The sequence below is a fragment of the Dendrobates tinctorius genome, unplaced genomic scaffold (genome assembly GCF_039654945.1).
Source record: "Dendrobates tinctorius isolate UK_male_01 unplaced genomic scaffold, ASM3965494v1 ptg000065l, whole genome shotgun sequence".
Classification (NCBI taxonomy): Eukaryota; Metazoa; Chordata; class Amphibia; order Anura; family Dendrobatidae; genus Dendrobates; species Dendrobates tinctorius.
Window position 1 is genome coordinate 36,354,684 of NW_027361733.1, and position 22,993 is coordinate 36,377,676.

The window sequence follows — 22,993 nt, forward strand, 5'->3', positions numbered from 1 at the left end:
CAGGTAGACAACTCCTGTAGTTTTGCAGTTAGCAAATGAGTTCATTTTATACGTTCTTTTCGTGTAAGCACTACTAAACGTTTTTGATGGTACCACATGCTTGCAAAAACTACTGTGTCCACATCTAAACGTCCCAGCCTGCCTATTTTGTAACCAAGTCCCCTCCTTCTTATGTGGTTCCAGGTGACTCTTAACCACTAAATCTCTTATGGATTTTCCCTTCCTATAGGTCACTGAGGGTTTGGGAGAAATTATCCCCCTGATATCTTGATCAGTCCTGAGCAGGCCCGGATTGGCAATATAACCAACCGGGCATTTTCCCGCTGGGCCGCTGTCACCTGGGCCGCGGGCGGCAGCGCCCGATCATCTGGCCGCTTGCCAGCTGCTGCGGCCACTGTTGCTCCTGCCACCGGCCCTCTGCGTTTCCAAGTTTCCCCCGCACTGCAGGGAGATAAGCCGCCACGCCTTAGCATGAGACCCCCGCCCCCACTCACAGCGTCGCACTCGCTTGCCTGCTCGCTCTGTTCGCAGGACCTGTGATGAGGTCACAGGAGGGGAGGAGTCAGGGGAGTCACATGATCAGGAGCCTTTGTCCAGACCCCCGATCATGTCACCCCTGACTCCGCCCCTCCTGTGACCTCATCACAGGTCCTGTGCGCTCAGCCTTGCCTCTACCGTCTGCGACTGCAAGACTCTGCTTTGCTGTTGTCATGGTGCTGGTTGAGGTAAGTATGTGTGGGGTGGGGTCAGGATTTACAGTGTGGATGTAGCAGAGCTGTGTGTGTACAAGGTGTACGGAGTGGAGCCGTGTGTACGAGGTGTACGGAGCGGAGCCGTGTGTGTATGATGTGTACGGAGCAGAGCCGTGTGTATGAGGTGTACGGAGCGGAGCCCTGTGTGTATGAGGTGTACGGAGCGGAGCCGTGTGTGTATGAGGTGTACAGAGCAGAGCCGTGTGTGTATGAGGTGTACGGAGCGGAGCCCTGTGTGTACGAGGTGTACGGAGCGGAGCCGTGTGTGTATGAGGTGTACGGAGCAGAGCCGTGTGTGTATGAGGTGTACGGAGCAGAGCCGTGTGTGTATGATGTGTACGGAGCAGAGCCGTGTGTGTACGGAGCAGAGCTGTGTGTGTATGAGGTGTACGGAGCAGAGCTGTGTGTGTATGAGGTGTACGGAGCAGAGCCGTGTGTGTACGAGGTGTACGGAGCGGAGCCGTGTGTGTACGAGGTGTACGGAGCGGAGCCGTGTGTGTACGAGGTGTACGGAGCAGAGCCGTGTGTATGAGGTGTACGGAGCGGAGCCGTGTGTATGAGGTGTACGGAGCGGAGCCGTGTGTGTATGAGGTGTACAGAGCAGAGCCGTGTGTGTATGAGGTGTACGGAGCGGAGCCCTGTGTGTACGAGGTGTACGGAGCGGAGCCGTGTGTGTATGAGGTGTACAGAGCAGAGCCGTGTGTGTATGAGGTGTACGGAGCAGAGCCGTGTGTGTATGAGGTGTACAGAGCAGAGCCGTGTGTGTACGAGGTGTACGGAGCGGAGCCGTGTGTGTACGAGGCGTACGGAGCGGAGCCGTGTGTGTATGAGGTGTACGGAGCAGAGCCGTGTGTGTATGAGGTGTACGGAGCAGAGCCGTGTGTGTATGAGGTGTACGGAGCAGAGCCGTGTGTGTATGAGGTGTACGGAGCAGAGCCGTGTGTGTATGAGGTGTACGGAGCAGAGCCGTGTGTGTATGAGGTGTACGGAGCGGAGCCGTGTGTGTACGAGGTGTACGGAGAGGAGCCACGCGTGTACGAGGTGGACAGAGTGGAGCCGTGTGTGTATGGAGTGGAGCCATATGTGTACGGGATGTACGGAGCTGAGCCATATGTGTACGGGATGTACGGAGCTGAGCCATATGTGTACGGGATGTACGGAGCGGAGCCAAGTGTGTACAAAGCATACAAAGCGGGCTTTTCCCACGGACACAGGAGTACACGGCAGAGCCCCGAGGAGCATTTTAAAACACACACATGACGTTCCACCTGAAGTGATATGCTGGAAGCTGACCGGAAATGAGATAATTTCTTGAGGAGATTGTGACGGAACCAGGAATGCTTCAGATCCATCACCGTGTCCTCCTCCGACAGCGCAGACAGCAGGATCGCCTTGGAATCGGGGATGCCGGCCATGTGAGCGGATCATGATAGGTCCTGCACCGGGAGGCTCAGGTGGGCACTACAATGGGAGCCGGGCTGCTATAGTATCTTTGTAGAATCTCTCTTTCTCTCTTTTTCTTTCTCTCTTTTTCTTTCTCTCTCTGTTCTTTCTTCCCCTCTTTCTTTCTTTCTTTTTCTTTCCTCTCTTTCTCTCTGTTCTTTCTTTCTTTTCTTTACTTCTTTCTTTCTCTCCCTGTTCTTTCTCTGTCTCTGTTCTTTCTTTCTTTCCCCTCTTTCTCTGTCTCTCACTGTTCTTTCTTTCCCCTTTCTTTCTCGCTCCCTCTGTTTTCTTTTTTCTCTCTCTCTCTGTTTTCTCTCTTCCTTAGTGCCAGCCACTGTGCCCTCAGTACCAGTCAGTGTGATCAGCAGTGCTAAATGGGTGCGATTAGGTGTGGACATGGGTGTGACTAGTTGTGACATGGGTGTGGCTGGGCGTGGCCAAAATTTGCAGCGGCGCGCCGCAGTCTTTGTCCATCTTTCCCTTCTTCAAAAGTTGGGAGGTATGATAGGGGCGGCTATGACCAGGGGGTCTGGTTGCCCAATAGAGAGCAGTTCTGCCAGGAATTCTGTAATCATGCATACAAAAGGGGACAGAGATTTGGGAGGAGTACTGTACCTAAAAGCAATAAATAGGACTGAGCTGAAATACTGGACACAGCTGTGACTACATGTTATATAGTCGTGTTACTCTCCTCTCACTTCTTGTAAACTACAAGTGTACAAAGATATTATATAGTTACCATGTGACTAGTGGGCCTGTGTAACTTCAAATGCCAGGGCTGAATTTTAGTCCCAGTCCGGCCCTGGTCCTGAGTATATCCCAATGTTTGCTCAGAATCTCCATTACTCTTTTTGACTGGTCATCAAAGGTACCTATTAGTCTAATCAAATTTTCCGTATCTTTCTTCTCTCTCGGGTTTAATAGTGAAGATCTCCTAGTCTGTCTGGCCAATTTAAAGGCAGGTTGAATGACATTGGTGGGATAGCCCCTATCCTTAAACCTATCACACAATCGGATCAGTTCCTCCTCAGTCTGAGAAACTGCCCCCTGGGGATACCACGTTTCAGGGGGAGAGGATGATGACTCTCCCACCTAAGAAGACTATTTGTTGATGTGGGTTTCCGGTACAGAGATGTTGTCAAAGATCCATCTTTTGCAATTGATATGGTGGTGTCCAAGAAAGTGATACTTTCTCCACCGATCTCATACGTGAAAAACAGGCCCATCTCGTTAGTATTCAGATGATCCACAAAGGATTTAAACGATTCTCCATTACCCGTCCACAGGACGAGGATGTCGTCAATAATTGCAACATTTTATGCATTACCAAAAATTCATAAGGGCACGGACCCTATCAAAGAGATCTTCACTATTAAACCCGAGAGAGAAGAAAGATACGGAAAATTTGACTAGACTAATAGGTACCTTTGATGACCAGTCAAAAAGAGTAATGGAGATTCTGAGGAAACATTGGGATATACTCAGGACTGATCAAGATATCAGGGGGATAATTTCTCCCAAACCCTCAGTGCCCTATAGGAAGGGAAAATCCATAAGAGATTTAGTGGTTAAGAGTCACCTGGAACCACATAAGAAGGAGGGGACTTGGCTACAAAATAGGCAGGCTGGGACGTTTAGATGTGGACACAGTAGTTTTTGCAAGCATGTGGTACCATCAAAAACGTTTAGTAGTGCCTACACGAAAAGAACGTATAAAATGAACTCATTTGCTAACTGCAAAACTACAGGAGTTGTCTACCTGTGCACATGCTCCTGTCCGTTGGATTATGTGGGCAAAACTAAGCGGGAATTCCGGATACGGATTGGGGAACATTTGGGAGACATTAGACATAAAAGAGAGACTCCACTAGCACGTCATGTTAATCTTGTTCATGGCGGTGATGAGAAACAGATTGGATTTTGTGTTATTGAAAGGGTTCAACCCGTAGTGAGGCAGGGGGATTGGGATAAGATGATCCTACAACGGGAAACGCGTTGGATTTTCTGGCTGGAATCACAAAGCCCTAAAGGCCTCAATGAAAATTTGAATTTTACTAGTTTCCTGTAGTTAGTGTACCTGATGGATCCACCATGCTATTTTTTCATGCTCTTCCTGAGCAAAGAGATTGTTCTTGGATATCTATCATCTTATTATTGGATCATTTGATTAGCTTGGATACATAGAGGTGTCTCCTGTAGGGGTTAATAACAACATTTTTCATCATGTCTTATTGATGCGGTTTATGATTAAGTAACGTTATTATGGCACACTGACATATTTAAAATGAGGTGTAATCCGGATATATAATTTTCTTCAGGTTCTACTAGCCCTGAATAATGCTGCCTTAGGGTTTATGTATATATTAGCCCCCTTTGCTCTAATACACGCCCGTGGTTAATCCCACTAATTTTGGTGGGTTGTGACCTATTGTGGTTTTCTCCCCCACTGTGGTTCTAGTGTGGGCAACGGCTGTGTGGTCACGTGGGGAGAGGATTTGATATGCGCAGAGAGGGACACACGTGATCAGGGCATGTCACCGGAAGTGACGATTAGGGTCACATGATGTGGCGGTGGGACTACACCCCAGTGTATTGATCACTAGCAGTGCGCGTAATCATGATGCGCCACCGGAAGTGATGATTGTTGTCACATGGTATGGGGGCGCGCCCCACTGCAATGATTGCAAGTATGACATACAATCACGGCGTGGTACCGGAAGTGACGTCGCAGTCTGAAGGCGGTAAATATGAGCCGGCGGGAGACAGAAAACATGCCGCACACTGCATTGATCATTCGGCTGGGGTGATGAGACCCCTTGTGCTCTTTTGCCCCTGATGAACCCTCAGCATCTAAGAGGGGGAAACGCGTCGGGCTGGGCTCGATATCATCTGATGGCTGATAAGTATCTTTTTGAATTTTTATGCTGACAGACTGATGGATGGCAATTTGTATATTGGGTCACTGGGTTACCCCATGAATGAATTTAATGGTGTTCTTTGCCATCCTCGCTTATAAAAGAGACTATTGTGTATTTTGAGGACTATTATGTCCTTTGGATATGTTAGATCAGCAAATAATTTTTCCTGAAGAACTCCTTTTGGATTTGATCTACGCATTGCTGTTATGTGTAAACGTTTTTTATAGAAAGCTACAGTCTGTCATCTATGCAGCATTTAGCATTTTTTCTACGAGATAAGTTTCTATTTGAGCTGCAACCATAAGCATTTTTTACTACGAGATATTAGGGTGGACATATACCCACCACTCTGTTTTAGAATAGGTGCACTCCTAGAGACAGTATATAGTTTCTCCACCAGGGGTCATTTTTTCGGGAATTCTGTGTGTGTGTGTTTTTTTTGTGTATCCCCGTCGTGGATTAGGGTTTTTTTAGGGTGTTATTAGGGTCACCGACGTTGAGCGGGGACGCCACATCGCATATATTAGGGTGCCAACCTCCGCGGCAAGGAAGGGACGCACTAGGGCCTATTAGGGCGAGTGTAGTGCCCTGATACATTGTATATTTTGTATGTTAAAAATATCCTGTACCCTGTTCCCTATACTGGTATCATCCAGGTTTTAAATATTGGAATAAAAGTTAATTTTTAGGATCAAATTTTTTTGCTGCTATCTTGGTGTTTTTTTTAAGAGTATTTGATCCATTATATTTTTTGAGGTTTTTTCTGCCAGTCTCTATAGCCACTGTCATGCCACGGCCACCTGAACTATTGTTGAGGAGTTGGAGCCTAAACTTACTTGGCAAACTGGGCAGCAAAATAAGCCAGGACTGATTAGTCTGGCACATAGCTTTAGGCCAACAATGAGAATAATAAAATATAACTGAGACCATCATTCCTCCACCTAAGAAAGTATGGAGAGATTTTTTTTCCCCTTGTATAATTGCCCAATTACCTTGTCCACCTTCCGCATTGGCAGGCACATTCATAGTCGCCAGAATGTTCTGCAGGTCACTTAGCTGAATGGGTTGTGTGGGGCTGGTGGCAGCGCTGGCATCATTGCTGGAGCTCACCGCAGGGCTGGGGGTTGCAGCAGGCACTGACGCTGGAGCTGCTGGAGTGGTGGTGGTGGTTCGTGTGGAAGACGAGGTGGAGGATGGGGTAACAGCGGTCGATTGGCTGCGGGAGCTAGAAAGCGCATATAGAAAGCAGACATTACTGCAATGAACAGCCGCTTTGTACATACTTATGTTTTCCACAAACTGGTCCTTGCAGGAGAAATGGGCACTTTAAAGTTACCTGGATGACGAGCTGCTTGTTGTGGGTCCTCCGCTGCCTAACAAACTGGCCAGTCCTGGTCCGGTCAGAGCACCAAGACCACCTGCAAGATACTACTTATCAAATCATATGTTTACACACTGAACAAGCATAAAGGAACTGACCCATCTGAGGGATGTTAATGGCGTATCGTAAGGCTATGCCATAAACGTCTGGTCGATGCAGCCCCCAAATGATCAGGAGTGGAGAAATGGCAGTGCACAGTCAGCTCTTTTCACTTGTATATTACCTCCTAAAATGCCCCTGACAAGCCCTTTAAAGAGGTAAAACAAGTTATTAGCTTTCTACAGAACAGGTGATAACTTGCTCAATGCATGTCTGACCACTGACCCAATCTCCGATCATCCAAAGAGGGCAATATTACTCCCCTTTAGAATTGAGCAGCAGTGCGTATGCTAGATCGCAGCTCCATTCATCCCCTAAGTTGCGGCAGAGCACCGCACTAAGCTTTTCCCAGTAGTCCCATACACAATGAATGCAGGGAAATTGTGCATCCAACCCGCTGTCCCATTTTGTAAAAAGAGTAAAAGTGATGCATTGGGGAATGGAATTTCCCCATTCTGCCAATTAGCGCAGGTCCCAGTGTCAGACCTTCACCAATCAGTAAGTTACCATCCATCTTGTGCATAGGTGATGTCCAGTGAAAACAAGCTAACCCTTTTAATTAGTAGCCACTTAAAAATTAACAAGTCAACACGGCAGATTACGATGGAGAATGTACGGCATCACCTGGTTGCAGAACGTCATTTGCAGCAACTTACCAAGTCCTCCCAGCCCAGTGGGTCCAATAAGCTGCATGAGCTGGTTGTGGCTCATGTTGCCCAGCAGGCTCTGCAGGCCTCCTTCTGCTAAACAAAGTAAAAGTACATGGATGTGGTGACAGCTGACAACTCCGCCTCTATGAAAACCTAATAGGAGAACCTTCTAGGGAAATCTCCAATCTGTGAAGCCACAGTATAGTCTGACAGGCCACACATTAGTAGGCTCATCTGCTCTACCCTTATGGCAAGACGTCATACCAGCGTCAATCAAGTACGTATGATGCCTGCAGATCGTGGCATGAGCATGGGTTTTATCATCTGTTAAATAACCCCTTCCTAACCGACCGATTTTTCAGTTTTTGCGCTTTCATTTGTTTCCGCTCCTTCTTCCAAGAGCCATAGCTTTGTTACTTTTCTGATGACATAGCTGTATGAGGGCTTGATTTTTGCATAATGAGTTATAGTTTTAATTTATACCATTCATTTTGCCATACAACGTTCAGAAAAATGGGTAAAAAATAAATTCTAACACGAAAAAAAAAAAAAAAAAAAAAGAGTTACTATACCACCACAGTTTTTTCTGGCTTTTAGTTTTACAGCGTTAGTTGTATGGTTATTTAAAAAAAAAAAAAAAAGGGTTTGCGCAGCCATTATCTGAGACTCAACCCTTTTTTTTTCCCCCTTTTGCATTGATGGAGCTCTGTGAACAGGAAGGGGATAAAAGATGTCTTGGTTGTTTTCCTATCTTATGATTATGGTAATACAGGTCATCTGTCCCCTTACCAGATCGCTGCCTTGGGTTATCTAAGCCTCGGATTTCTCCAGCATAGCACAATGCCACTGCTCACACTAAATAGTTCATAGCCACACAAGCGTAGGACAGAAGCTACAAACTGTGCTACATGTCATTGTCAAGAGTGGTATTTACTATGCCCCCCATGTGCATGCCCTTACTGCAGACCACCTAGGCTTAAAGTACAAGAGCAGAAGCATTCACCTCCCAGTGCTGACAGCTCGTGGCCACCACTGCCGCTGCCCCCTAATGCTCCAGGCATGGGTGGGTTGTTGAGATACTCGTTGACCTTGCGGCAATATTCTTCATCCTTGTCGGTCTTGGGTTCCTGTCAATAAACATATATACATTAGTATACATTCAGTACACAGAGGACAGGAGCAGAAGTGATGACCTCGCATCCTGGGAGGTCAGGAACATCTCAATGTTGTAGGCAGATATTGGGCGCTAACTTAGGCTGGTTTCACATTAGCGCATTTTCAGCGCGCGCACGGCCGGGGGTAGCTCCGCCCCCGAGCCGGCTCTCTGCCCGGCGTGCCCGCCCCTTCCTTGTAGCGCCGCCTCCTAGCGGACAGCGGCGCCTGCGATCGGCGCACCCTATCTTTAGCATAGGGTGCGCCGATCGTGCGCAGGCCGTGCGCTAGTTGCGCTTTGACCTGCGCTGCGCACTTTTGACGGTGCGCCGTGCGCGCCAAAATCCGAAAAGTTTGATTTTGGCGCGCACGGCGCACCGTCAAAAGTGCGCAGCGCAGGTCAAAGCGCAACTAGCGCACGGCCTGCGCACGATCGGCGCACCCTATGCTAAAGATAGGGTGCGCCGATCGCAGGCGCCGCTGTCCGCTAGGAGGCGGCGCTACAAGGAAGGGGCGGGCACGCCGGGCAGAGAGCCGGCTCGGGGGCGGAGCTACCCCCGGCCGTGCGCGCGCTGAAAATGCGCTAATGTGAAACCAGCCTAAGAGGAGCGAGCTGCAGGACCAACGTCTCCCTAGTCTGTGATGCGATATCCCCTGACATATGTGGACTCGTCTATGACTCAGATGCTGGGCTGTGAAATGCTCCATGATCACGGCCATTACATATTAGTGGATTTCCTCTGCACAACTGGACCCACATTATGTAGTTTCGTTTATTATACTCCTGTCCATGTTATTACCACTGTGCACTATTATGGGGCGAGTCCGGAATCAGAATTACTTTGCTGCATCCCACTACTGTGAAGTGTGGCAAGTAATATGGGGCTTCAGCTCTGCCCAGAGTGCTGGAAATTACATTTGCTCAGTGCAGTCTTATACCAGATTTTCTGGACTATAAAAACGCACTTTTTAGAAAGGCAACCTGATGTTGGGGGTTAGATGACAAAAAATCCCCAGTAATTCTGACATGTTGCTTTTCTCTTTATTGTGCAGATGAATTATGTGAAATCTTATTATTTCAGATTGTTATCTACGTGACAATAGCAGACATGTTTATTTTTTTATTGTTTAGCGGATTCCTTGGTTGATTTAAACCAATCCATACATGTGATCAAATACTTCTATTTGCAATGTACTGTCACATTCGCATAATCTCACATTAAAGGGGTGCTCCCAAAATAACAAGTTATCCCCTATGTAGAGAGAAGTGATAACTTGCTGATCCTTGGGAGTTCAGCCACTAGGACCCGGGCTGTGGTGTCGGAGTCGGTGTCCATTTTGGTGGAGTCGGTATAAAATGGACTCAGACTCCTAAAATATACAATAAATCGGGTACAATGCAGGATGTGCGGTTTCTCCATAATAATTTGGGAAAGTTACAAAATGTTCTATAAATGTCCGCCCCTATCCTGATCTAAGGATCTTGCCCCTTAGTGGAGACGAATCCGTGCTGCACTTTATGTACATGCTCAGTAGTGACCAGTGCTGGGGAACTCGGAAGTCAGGGACATTGAGGAGTCGGAATCACAGTTGGAGGATTGGCTTACTGACTCCACAGTGCTGACTAGGACACCCTAGCTATTCTGAAAATGAAAACTATGCACATTCCACCTCCGCACCAGTCATCGTCTATAGGACTACCAAAGAGAAAGTACTGTGCTCGGCTACTTCCGGCAGTCCCATAGACAATGAATGGAACAAAGGTCCATGGAGAATACAGAACTCTGCCCCATTAAAGATGGGGTTGGAGAGTGCCCATTCCATAGATGGATGAAAACCACTAATATATCCTAGACCTCAGGTACAAATCCATACTGCTATCACCACTTCGGAATAGAATCACAACCACCACCCCCCAATCCTAGCGCCCCAAGAAAGGAGGCAATTACTAGAAAATAGCTAACATTTTCCGACATCTTATAGCTGGAAAGATAGGGTAAATGGTTTGCTCCAATCGTATCCAACCCAACAATCGTCGGTGAGATGAACAGTGTGGACGCCAGACCAAGGCCATGTGCACACCACATCTATAAAACTCAAGCAGAACACCAGACTTTCAAGCAGAAGGCACTTCAGGAGACTAGGAATTTTTTTTTCCCCCTAAAGGATCATTTATGTTTTTTCTGTTTCCTGGCAGTTTAAGCCCAGTGTTTTTTGGGCAAGGGTTGTCCCGTGGTGCTGAATTTTATTTTTTGTTTTATTTTGAATATGGCAAAAAGGGGATGATTTGATCCGGTATAAAATGGACCGACTCCTATTCCTGATCTAAGGCTACATTCACACACAGCGTTTTTGCTGCGTTTTTTGAGGATATGTTTTTCAGCTGCAAAAGCAGATCAGATTTTTAAAAAACCGCATCACCTGAAAGGTTTTTGAGCTCAATGTTTTCAATAGCAAAAGCAGATTAGAAATCTGCTCTATATATCCATTTATCCATATCTGTCTGTCCATATCTTATCTGTACCAAAAACAATGAAAGCCGGATAGCACAGAGACTAAGGGTACCGTTACACTTAGCGATGCACCAGCGATCCCGACAACGATATGGATCGCTGTTGCATCGCTAAGTGGTCGCTAGTGAGCTGCCACACAGGCAGATCTCACCAGCGACATAGCAGGGGTCGGGGGGTCGCTACTTACCTGTCAGACGCGGCGATCCTGACATCCTCGTCGGCGCCGCAGGAAGCTGACGACGAGAAACGGTCCAGGACGTTCTTGCGCGACCAGCGATGAGCAGCGGGGGAGACGGTCGGCGGTAAGTGTCAGACATAGCGATATCGCTAGCAATATTGCTGCTACATCACAAAAATCAGTGACATTACAGCGATATTGCTATGTGTAACAGGGGCTTAACACTTTTTTTTTTTAGCACCAGTCAGGTACACCTCATAGCTGCCCAAAAGGACGCCCAGGACAGGCATTGCTCGTCTTCAGTAACACATCAACATCAATTGATAGTTGGAATAAATAGACTGCATTCACCACATCTTCTTAAGGTGCAGGCTTTATTTTCAAGTGTAGGGGTGTGCAGTATGAGGTTCGCAGCAGCTTAGGTGTCGGTGGTGAACTCTAGCACCAGTGAAGCTCCTCCTCTACAGACAAGGGTACAACACAGACAAGTTAACATATTCAGAAAGAAGGAAGGCACTTATCTCAGAAGAATTGCTAGAGTGAACAGGATAACAAGATTAAGGTAATTACTTCTTAAAGCATATTTAAACTTTCAATAAACTGTGCATAAATCAATAGTCCAGTATACTGTATGTTCTCTCTGTATGCTTGTTTGTTTTTTCTTTGAGCTCATATACTTTTGGGAAGCTAGCTTTTATACAATATACATACAATATACAGGGAAAATACAGCAACAGGATTGATGAGGACTTCTATGAGGACTTGTATAGGTATAGAAGCCAAAACATCAAGTTATTAGCTCTGTTATCAGTTTCTTTGTTCCTGGAGTATGATACACAACAAACTTGCTCCCTCCCTCCTCCCCTCTACATAGACTGTGAGGCATTTAGTGAGCTGTACCCTAAGAAGAAAAGCCTTGGAAATTCAAAGTAAAGCTAATAACATATTTTACAAACTTTATATTTGTCATCTGTACTATTGATTTATGCAAAGTTTGTTTTATTTCTATCTAAAATTATACAGTGGGGAAAGTATGTATTTGATACACTGTCGATTCCCACCTACAAAGAATGGAGAGGTCTGAAATTTTTAATCATAGGTACACTTCAACTGAGAGAAACAGAATCTACAGGAAATGTCTGACCTCTGTAACTGCAAACAAAGGTTTCTGTACCAAATATTAAGTTCTGTTTTTCTATTGTAACAAATACGTATTTCATTCAATAAAATGCATATTATTTAAATCATACAATGTGATTTTCTGGATTTTTTTAGTCTGTCTCTCACAGGTGAAGTGTACAATTGTAGACCTCTCCATTCTTTGTAGGTGGGAAAACATGCAAAATTGTCAGTGTATCAAATTCTTATTTTCCCCACTGTACATGGCTCCCTGTTCTTGCTGGAATTATAATATACATTATTTTATAGGACAAAATTATTTTGAGAGTGAATTTATATGATTACAAAATGTCTAAGAAGCTCCCCATAAAGTCAGCTGTATTTGAGCATTTCACAGTGACTCAAGATGAAAAATATTTTGGGTGTCAATGTATGACAAGTGACCCAGAGCAAAACAAATGCTGTGATGCCAAAATCAGCGCATACTCAGGCAGTGATAAAAATGCTCCTACAAGAGCTTCCAAAGACATTTACAACGCTTCCACCCAGAAGTTTTCAAAGCTGTGACTGAGAAAGATCACAGCAGCACCAAGAAACCCATGCCCAGCACTTTCTGCCAGGCAAAGGAGGAGGAAAGAGCATCTCAAACGTCATTAACAAGATATTTTGTAAGTGACAAAGTTACTGTAACAATGACAGCAGATATGTTTAAAAGACAGCTCATACAGCTTGTTGTGAAGGACGGTGTACCATTATCATTACTTGCACGACCAGCTTTTACAGCTCTTAATGAAGAAATGGCCCGCAAACTAGGTGTTTCTCTGGAAAGAGAAAGTATTAGAAAATTAGTGATTGAAGAAGCCCTTAAAACAAAAGGAAGATCTTAAAAAGACTCAAAAGACGCTTCATGTTTCTTAAAATGGATGCCTGCACACGTCACAGAGTGAACTATTTTGCCATCAATGTTCGATGTTTGTGACCACAAAGAAATTGTTACCAAGACATTGGCAGTAAAAGATACTAAAGCTCATCACAGCAGCCAGTTTCTCCAGGCCTTAGTGGAAAAAGTGCTGCAAGATTACGAACTCAAAAAAGAACAGGTTCTTGCTATTGTAACGGACAATGCTTCAAACATAAGTACAATTACACTGATGAATGAGAGTAATGAACAACAGCTAGAAGAAAATTTAGGATTCAGTATGTTTGAGATGGAAGGCCACAGTGCTGTTCATGTAACTGAGGAACAAACAGATATTACTACAGAAGAACAGCAAAATTATACTTTAGAAATAGATGATCTTGTTGAAGCTGCTTCAAAACACTTTCCTATTCATCACATGCGTTGTGTTGTGCACACGCTGCAGCTGGCAAAAAGAGACAGTCTGCGAGAGGGACATGCTGGAAATCTGATTGGAAAAGTGAGGAAATTGGTTATTGCCGCCAGAACCCCTAAAATTGATTCCATCTTGAAGAGAAGTGTGGGAAAGGAGCAATTGTTGATCAAGCCACTCGGTGGGGCAGCACTTATTTAATGATTGAGCGATTGCTTGAACTAAAACCGTTTCTTACAGATATGGCGAACCCTCAGGTAACCCTAAATGAAGGTCAATGGACACAGGTGACTGAATTGAAGGAATTGCTTAAGCACCCATTTACCGTGACTAAAAAATTACAAGCTGAGGATTTAACTCCTGGCATTTTCATAAGGGAGTGGAAGAACTTGCTATTTTGCTTGTCCCAAAGAGGTGGTTTAATCGCAGATGGCATTTCTGCTTCAATGAAACGGAGAGAGACATAGCTATTGGAAAATAAAATTTTTCTGGCAGCTGTTTATGTGGACCCGAGTCATCGTATATTGCTGGGTGATCATCAAATTACTAAAGGAAAAGAAGCTCTGACTGAGGTAGCAGTTAGGAAGAGTGGCCTATAGGAGCACAGCCAGGCGCAAGAGGACTCGGGTCCTGACAGTGCTACTGCTGCCATATCTTCAGCCTCATCAGATGAGGAGTTTGATTTTGACAAGTATTTGGATGACATGGAGCAGGCAAAGCGTTGCCGCAAGGAAAAAGATTTCACTCCGTCTCCTATAGCAAGCAGATTGACCATATTTCAGCAAAATGTTTCACTTGCTCTCAAAGAAATAGAAAAATTTAACAAAACTGACTGTGCATGAGGCAATTCCTTTATACCCGGAAATTGTTAGAGATGTTACCCATGTGGTTACGGCTTTGCCTCCAACCCAAGTTAGTGTAGAGAAGTTGTTCTCTGGCCTTAAAATTATTAGGTCAGATTTGAGGTCATCTATGAAGAAGGAGGATCTGATGGAGGCAATTCTGTTTCTTAGGACAAATTCATAGACTGCACAAATGTTAGTTAGTATGTTTTTGTTGAAAACTGTTTTTTGCCACTTACATTGTTTATTACACAGTGTTATATATGTAATCGATATTACATAGTGTATTAGATATTTACAATTTATTACAGTTTTGTGTTCTAAAGTTGTATTCCAATAAATATATATTATGTTCTATCTAAATATCTTGATTATTGCATCATAAAAATGATTAAATGTCTGATGTTCACATTGTACTACAATACATTTTTCACTTGAATATAAGCAATATATGTCGGAGTCGTGGAGTCGGTGTAAGGGAAATTGAGGAGTCGGGAGTCGCAGGTTTGGCTTACCGACTCCACAGCCCTGCTGCTATGGGTAGCAAAAATAATCCCCTTTGAATGCTGGCCATGGGCTGGCATTCAAAGATCTGCAATGACAAGCACGGGGGGGGGGGTCTCTTGCAGACCCTCATCCGTCATGACAACCCATGTGACATGGGAGCTGATGGGTGGGTCTTATGACATGCTCAAATTAAATGTCGCGACCGGTGATTGACAGCGGCATTTAACATCTTAACAGCCGCGGATGGATAGTGATTCTACATGTGGCTGTTAGGGGCACATATGACAGCTAATTAAATCAGCTGTCATGTGCAGTGAAACATCCGGGCTCAGCGATTAAGCCTGCATCAAGGGGAGGTGGTAAACAACCTTGGATGTACAGGTGCTTCTCACTAAATTAGAATATCATCAGAAAGTTAATTTATTTCAATTCTTCAATACAAAAAGTGAAACACGTATATTATATAGAGTCATTACAAACAGAGTGATCTATTTCACGTGTTTATTTCTGCTAATGTTGATGATTATGGCTTACAGCCAATGAAAACCCAAAAGTGATTATCTCAGTAAATTAGAACACTTTATAACACCAGCTTGAACAATGATTATAAAATCCAAAATGTTGACCTACTGAAATGTATGTTGAGTAAATGCACTCACTACTTGGTCGGGGCTCCTTTTGCATCAATTACTGCACATATTCTGACACATTGTAGCAAATGGTCAGGACAGGTGAGAGATTGTCTATGCTGGATATAATTGGAGCAAACCCTCAGCTGTGACGAGTATTTCAGAAGATTTGGAAAAGAGGCAGAAGGCAATTTACAGCAGACCTGCATCCAGAAGAACAGCCTCTTGGAGCCGGCCTTGAACTTCAGCACATAGACACGGCCGGTGGTGCACTGTGCCACCCTCTTAAACTCACAGTCATCTGGGAAAATAATCAAATCCTAAAAAGAAACAAGAATGGCGGAGTGAGCCGAGCACCGAGTCAATATCACAGCTTGTTAAAAGAAGCAGAAGGGAGATATCGGCCAGAGAAACACAATGCAGCCTGGTTAAATGGGCACCAGCTGGGCACAGCGTGACAGCGACTAATAAGCTGTTCTCTCGGTTACAGTCTGTCACCCGCCTGCTGCAGGATAAAGGCTCCTTCCCCTTGTCTCTAAAACACCTTTAACAATAATAAAGTCTATTAAAGTGGAAGATAGCACCTTCATGCCCGCTGCCCAGACTTACATCCTCCACATTTCCAGAGGTCCTGTCCTTCCAGCAGAAGTGGATCAAGGAGTCGTCAGTTTGCTGGATGTAAACGAGTCCTTTCCGTTTATCTGGAGTCACGGTGCTCCCCTTCAGGGTCATCTTACCAGCTCTAAACTCCACCAAATATTTGCTGGAGGAGCCCCGGGACCCGGGCACCAGACTGGGAAATAAAGCTCCTGATGACATCCTGAAATGAAGAACTGTCACAAACATCAGGGGGAAACAGAGCAACAAACCGAGCACCTGGTAGGGAGCTTGTGGGACAGGGAGGTGGGGAGAACAGGATACGAGATAAATGTTGGCCAACCCATGTGCAAGCAACAACATCATTTCCCCCTCCCCTCCAGAAGTCCCACATCAGCACATGACTGCATCGTGTAGGCGGCTGATGGGATCCAAATGTGACAACCGCCATAACGCTTGACAACAGCACTCAAAATGTTATATTAATCAATTGGCGCTAACTCTGCTTGCAGCAGTAACTCTCGGGTACCATGATGCAGCACATCCAGCAAACAGGGCATGGAGAGGTCTAGGCTCCACCGCCTGTTTCACCCAGTGATGGCTCACTCCCACTGTATGTGTACGGCGGCTGCCGACAACTGATACAAAGAAGTCCCCCAAGTGCATAACAAAGTTTTCCAGCTTTCTAATATACATTGTGGCATGACCATTGCTTGCTGGGACTGAACGGGAACATTCTTCATACCCCAATCTCTCTGGGGCGCAGCCTGGTGCATAAAGCCGTAAACTCACGGTACATTGTGGTTTTATTCTCTTGTAACAAGTTGTGTCAATCAAACCAGATAAGAACAGTAGTGTTTCCTTTCACGGACAGCAAGCAGGAATCTCACTAACAGAAGAGCATGTTAGAAAGTTGCAGAACTCTCTTATACACTGAACAGACTTTATTCACTAGGTTCTATATTGGAAGGGAAGAACTAAAGGCTGCATTTTACTCAAGAGCTGCACTAACTGTCATGCTCATTGTTTCAATGGACAGCGGGGTTATTCCTAAAAGATCACCATAGCACCATTCATAAAAGAAAATTACCCCCTACATCATATTATTGTACAAGATTTAGCATAAACCAGACACAGCAGCAAGAATGGAAATCCCCAGGTCAAGAAAAACCAGAGGAGACAATACAGGATGTAACGCAGCATCAGTAATGTAATGTATGTACACAGTGACTCCACCAGCAGAATAGTGAGTGCAGCTCTGGAGCATAATACAGGATGTAACTCAGGATCAGTACAGGATAAGTAATGTAATGTATGTACACAGTGACTGCACCAGCAGAATAGTGAGAGCAGCTCTGGAGTATAATACAGGATGTAACTCAGGATCAGTACAGGATAAGTAATGTAATGTATGTACACAGTGACTCCACCAGCAGAATAGTGAGTGCAGCTCTGGAGTATAATACAGGATGTAACTCAGGATCAGTATATGATAAGTAATGTAATGTATGTACACAGTGACTGCGCCAGCAGAATAGTGAGTGCAGCTCTGGAGTATAATACAGGATCAGTACAGGATAAGTAATGTAATGTATGTACACAGTGACTCCACCAGCAGAATAGTGAGTGCAGCTCTGGAGGATAATACAGGATGTAACTCAGATCAGTACAGGATAAGTAATTTATGTACACAGTGATTGCACCAGCAGAATAGTGAGTGCAGCTCTGGAGTATAATACAGGATGTAACGCAAGATCAGTACAGGATAAGTAATGTAATGTATGTACACAGTGATTTCACCAGCAGAATAGTGAGTGCAGCTCTGGAGTATAATACAGGATGTAACTCAGGATCAGTAATGTAATGTATGTACACAGTGACTCCACCAGCAGAATAGTGAGTGCAGCTCTGGAGTATAATACAGGATGTAACTCAGGATCAGTAATGTATGTACACAGTGACTGCGCCAGCAGAATAGTGAGTGCAGCTCTGGAGTATAATACAGGATGTAACTCAGGATCAGTAATGTATGTACACAGTGACTGCACCAGCAGAATAGTGAGAGCAGCTCTGGAGTATAACACAGGATGTAACTCAGGATCAGTACAGGATAAGTAATGTAATGTATGTACACAGTGACTCCACCAGCAGAATAGTGAGTGCAGCTGTGGAGTATAATACAGGATGTAACTCAGGATCAGCACAGGATAAGTAATGTAATGTATGTACACAGTGACTGCGCCAGCAGAATAGTGAGTGCAGCTCTGGAGTATAATACAGGATCAGTACAGGATAAGTAATGTAATGTATGTACACAGTGACTCCACCAGCAGAATAGTGAGTGCAGCTCTGGAGTATAATACAGGATGTAACTCAGGATCAGTAATGTATGTACACAGTGACTGCGCCAGCAGAATAGTGAGTGCAGCTCTGGAGTATAATACAGGATGTAACTCAGGATCAGTAATGTGATGTATGTACACAGTGACTCCACCAGCAGAATAGTGAGTGCAGCTCTGGAGTATAATACAGGATGTAACTCAGGATCAGCACAGGATAAGTAATGTAATGTATGTACACAGTGACTGCGCCAGCAGAATAGCGAGTGCAGCTCTGGAGTATAATACAGGATGTAACTCAGGATAAGTAATGTAATGTATGTACACAGTGACTCCACCAGCAGAATAGTGAGTGCAGCTCTGGGGTATAATACAGGATGTAACTCAGGATCCGTACAGGATAAGTAATGTAATGTATGTACACAGTGACTCCACCAGCAGAATAGCGAGTGCAGCTCTGGAGTATAATACAGGATGCAACTCAGGATCATTACAGGATAAGTAATGTAATGTATGTATGTACACAATGACTGCACCAGCAGAATAGTGAGTGCAGCTCTGGAGTATAATACAGGAGGTAACTCAGGATCAGTACAGGATAAGTAATGTATGTACACAGTGACTCCACCAGCAGAATAGTGAGTGCAGCTCTGGAGTATAATACAGGATATAACTCAGGATCAGTACAGGATAAGTAATGTAATGTATGTACACAGTGACTCCACCAGCAGAATAGTGAGTGCAGCTCTGGAGTATAATACAGGAGGTAACTCAGGATCAGTACATGATAAGTAATGTAATGTATGTACACAGTGATTCCACCAGCAGAATAGCGAGTGCAGCTCTGGAGGATAATACAGGATGTAACTCAGGATCAGTACAGAATAAGTAATGTAATGTATGTACACAGTGACTCCACCAGCAGAATAGTGAGTGCAGCTCTGGAGTATAATACAGGATGTAACTCAGGATCAGTACAGGATCAGTAATGTATGTACACAGTGACTGCGCCAGCAGAATAGTGAGTGCAGCTCTGGAGTATAATACAGGATGTAACTCAGGATCAGTAATGTAATGTATGTACACAGTGACTCCACCAGCAGAATAGTGAGTGCAGCTCTGGAGTATAATACAGGATGTAACTCAGGATCAGCACAGGATAAGTAATGTAATGTATGTACACAGTGACTGCGCCAGCAGAATAGCGAGTGCAGCTCTGGAGTATAATACAGGATGTAACTCAGGATAAGTAATGTAATGTATGTACACAGTGACTCCACCAGCAGAATAGTGAGTGCAGCTCTGGGGTATAATACAGGATGTAACTCAGGATCCGTACAGGATAAGTAATGTAATGTATGTACACAGTGACTCCACCAGCAGAATAGCGAGTGCAGCTCTGGAGTATAATACAGGATGTAACTCAGGATCATTACAGGATAAGTAATGTAATGTATGTATGTACACAATGACTGCACCAGCAGAATAGTGAGTGCAGCTCTGGAGTATAATACAGGATATAACTCAGGATCAGTACAGGATAAGTAATGTAATGTATGTACACAGTGATTCCACCACCAGAATAGCGAGTGCAGCTCTGGAGGATAATACAGGATGTAACTCAGGATCAGTACAGAATAAGTAATGTAATGTATGTACACAGTGACTCCACCAGCAGAATAGTGAGTGCAGCTCTGGAGTATAATACAGGATGTAACTCAGAATCAGTACAGGATAACTAATGTAATGTATGTACACAGTGACTGCACCAGCAGAATAGTGAGTGCAGCTCTGGAGTATAATACAGGATGTAACTCAGGATCAGTACAGGATCAGTAATGTAATGTATGAACACAGTGACTCCACCAGCAGAATAGTGAGTGCAGCTCTGGAGTATAATACAGGATGTAACTCAGGATCAGTACAGGATAAGTAATGTAATGTATGTACACAGTGACTGCACCAGCAGAATAGTGAGTGCAGCTCTGGGCACGCCCAGGAAGAGGAGGAGCATCTGGGCTGAGCTCTGCAGGCTAGGCTTTTGCTAAGCTCCTGGGAAGGGAGGTTTTTCCTGCAAGGACTTTCCATCTGCCCCCCAGGACTCTACCTGGGACTGAACGCCGGGGCTGTGCCCCTGGCTCCCACCCTCCGGCAAGCCAGCTGGGGGTGGGGGGCCTCATCCACCACCAGGAGGCCCAAGGCACAGCCAGCCAGTCCCAGGGATGGGGAAAAAGCGGACCCCAGGGGGCCGCAAGGCTCCAGGGTCCGGGACCCCCGAAGTGAAGGCTGTGGCGGGCCCTTCCCCCGGAGGTGCAGCAGCCGGCAGAGGTGAGGCAGGGCCCCCCCTTAACATCTGGGGCTCCAAGGTTGCGGGAGAGCCAGCTACCACCTACGCCTCCCGCATTCATGCCCACCTCTCCGAGTACGAGGAGGCCGGCAAGCAGCTCAGGAGACTCCGGGGGGAGTTGGAGGGAGCCCGGGTGCTCAGTAAAAACAGGCTCCCTGCCTCAAAGAGAGCGGAGGTCACCGCCACGGTCAAGCGGCTGAAAGGGGAGATTCGGGCCCTGGAGGACCGGCGAAGTACCATCATGGCCGGCAGCGGCCCCTTCCAGGAGAAGCTGCAGAACGAGGACCGGTTCAGGGCCATGGCCGGTGGGTCTCCTGGGGGGTCAGGAGTCCCTGTCCAGGTGGAGGAAAGCGAGGAGGAGGAAGAGCAAGATGGGGCCCACACCACATCCGGGCCACCTCCACCTGAAGACCTGGCGGACACCAGCGTGAGCCAGGTAACATGCAGCGGGATAGCCCCCGAGCAGGTGGCCCTCCCGCTGGACTCCAGTAACGCGGAGGAAAGCGGGAGCGAGGGGGAGGATGGAGGGAGCGGGAGTAGTTCTGAGGGGGGCTGCCTCATCTTTAAACAAGTACGGCAGACTGAATCCCCAGCACGGTTTGGCACGCTGTTGTTTGGGTATGAGGTCTGCCAGGAGGATGAGGCAACCGGGAAGAGGAGAAACAGGAGGCGCAGGCGTAAGGCCTCTGAAGGCGTGGAGGAACAACTGGTTTTTGCTCCTCTTCCCGGGGCCCCTCTGTCCTGCTGTGTGGAACCCGCTACCCACCCCGGCTCGGGCCCTGTGGTGGGTCCGCAGCGAGGGAGCGGGGAGAGAGATGACTGTTGTGACCTGACTGTCGCATCTGGTGACAGTTCAGACCAGGGCAGCGACATGGAGGTCGGTGCTGGTTGTGGTGGTGGTGTCCAGGCTCAGCCCTCAGTGGCAGGGGGGGATCGCCTGGCACCAGGTAAAGTTGGTACAGCCAGGGCCGCACCTCCGGCGGCGAGTGCTGGGGCTTCTGGACCCCCCACGTACGGATCCGCTAAGTCTGGATCGCTAGTGGGGGTCCAGAAGCCTAGGAAGGGCGAACAAAACATCAAGCAGCAGCTGAGGCGGTGCAAAGTGCTGGTCGCTCCCATGTCGGCGCCTGTGGTGAGAGCGGGGTCTCCGGCACGTCGACCCAAAAAGGGGTCCGTGCAGGGGGCTCCGCCGCCGCTGGGCGACGAGGGGGAGTGGCCGGCCTTGCCTGTCTCAAGTGGTGGGCATAGGGTGGCGGCGGTGGTCCGTGAGGGGGGCGTGGCCTCCCCGAGTGTTGCCCGGCCTGCAAAGGCTGTGGCGTGCGGGGGGGGCATGTCCTCCTCGGCCGTCGTCCCACCCGCTGCGTCTGCGTCGCCCGGGGGGGGCGTGGCCTCGCAAGGGGTCGCTGCTCTGCCCGTGGTGGCTGTGGCTGGCGGGGGGGGCGTGGCCTCAGCGGTCGCGGCTCCGCCCGCTGTGCTCGCGTCACCCGGGGGGGCCGTGGCCTCGCAGGGGGCCGCGGCTCTGCCTGGGGTGGCTGCGACCGGCGGGGGGGCGTGGCCGCTGCGGGCCCGCTGCACTCTGTCCCACACACCCTTCCAAGTAATGCTGTGCTGCCCCCAAAAGCTGGCGGGGAGTTGTCGGGGTCCCCGGCCCACCTACCTTCATCTGAGGGTGCGGGGACTCTGGCGCTCCCTGGCAAGCCGGCGGCGGGGGTGAAGAAAAGTGCAGGGCAGGGAGCGGTGCCAGTGGCCGTCCCTGCCCAGAGTAATGAAACCTCAGTAAAAGGAAAAAAAATGGAGCTGAAACCAGGAGCTGCTGTTGCTCCTAGGCCCAGCCAGGGCAGAGTGCATGATGTCATCAGCACTGAGGCATTTAAAGGGGCAGCGGCGCTCCTGGACAGGAGCTGGAGTAGCTCCCAGCAAGAGAGCTCAGGGCCCCCAGCAGGCAAAGAGAGGAACTACACTGGTTTGGGAAATGTTAAAAATGTAAAAAATGTAAATAATGTTGCTATGTTCACCAATTGTGCGAGTGAGAGTGAGTACGAAAGCGGAGTGGACATATTTGAGGAGATGTTTGCTGAAGTGAATGGTGATATGAGTGACATGGATGAGGGAGTGAGTGCTACTGTGAATGTGGGTGAGTGTGCTGGAGTGAATGCAAATAATAAAAGAGTGAATGGGAGAGTGAGTGGGAGGACG

General features: G+C 46.9%; 1 protein-coding gene across 4 annotated transcripts in view; it reads right to left on the reverse strand.

Annotated features, from left to right (window-relative positions):
- The window catches only part of ADRM1 (ADRM1 26S proteasome ubiquitin receptor), a 35,771-nt gene that overhangs the window by 3,970 nt on the left and 8,808 nt on the right, over window positions 1-22,993 (reverse strand). For 2 of the 4 annotated variants that reach the window (XM_073580948.1, XM_073580946.1), the window contains exons 1-7: window positions 22,455-22,668; window positions 16,124-16,347; window positions 15,718-15,834; window positions 8,247-8,370; window positions 7,250-7,336; window positions 6,450-6,531; window positions 6,106-6,338 (exon numbers count right to left, since the gene is read on the reverse strand). In XM_073580948.1, the coding sequence (XP_073437049.1) occupies window positions 6,106-6,338; window positions 6,450-6,531; window positions 7,250-7,336; window positions 8,247-8,370; window positions 15,718-15,834; window positions 16,124-16,347; window positions 22,455-22,653 (1,066 nt within the window). In that variant the 5' untranslated portion in view covers window positions 22,654-22,668. Of the gene's footprint in view, window positions 1-6,105; window positions 6,339-6,449; window positions 6,532-7,249; window positions 7,337-8,246; window positions 8,371-15,717; window positions 15,835-16,123; window positions 16,348-22,454; window positions 22,669-22,993 lie in introns of those variants that run through there. The other 2 variants (XM_073580947.1, XM_073580949.1) reach the window with 2 other exon arrangements.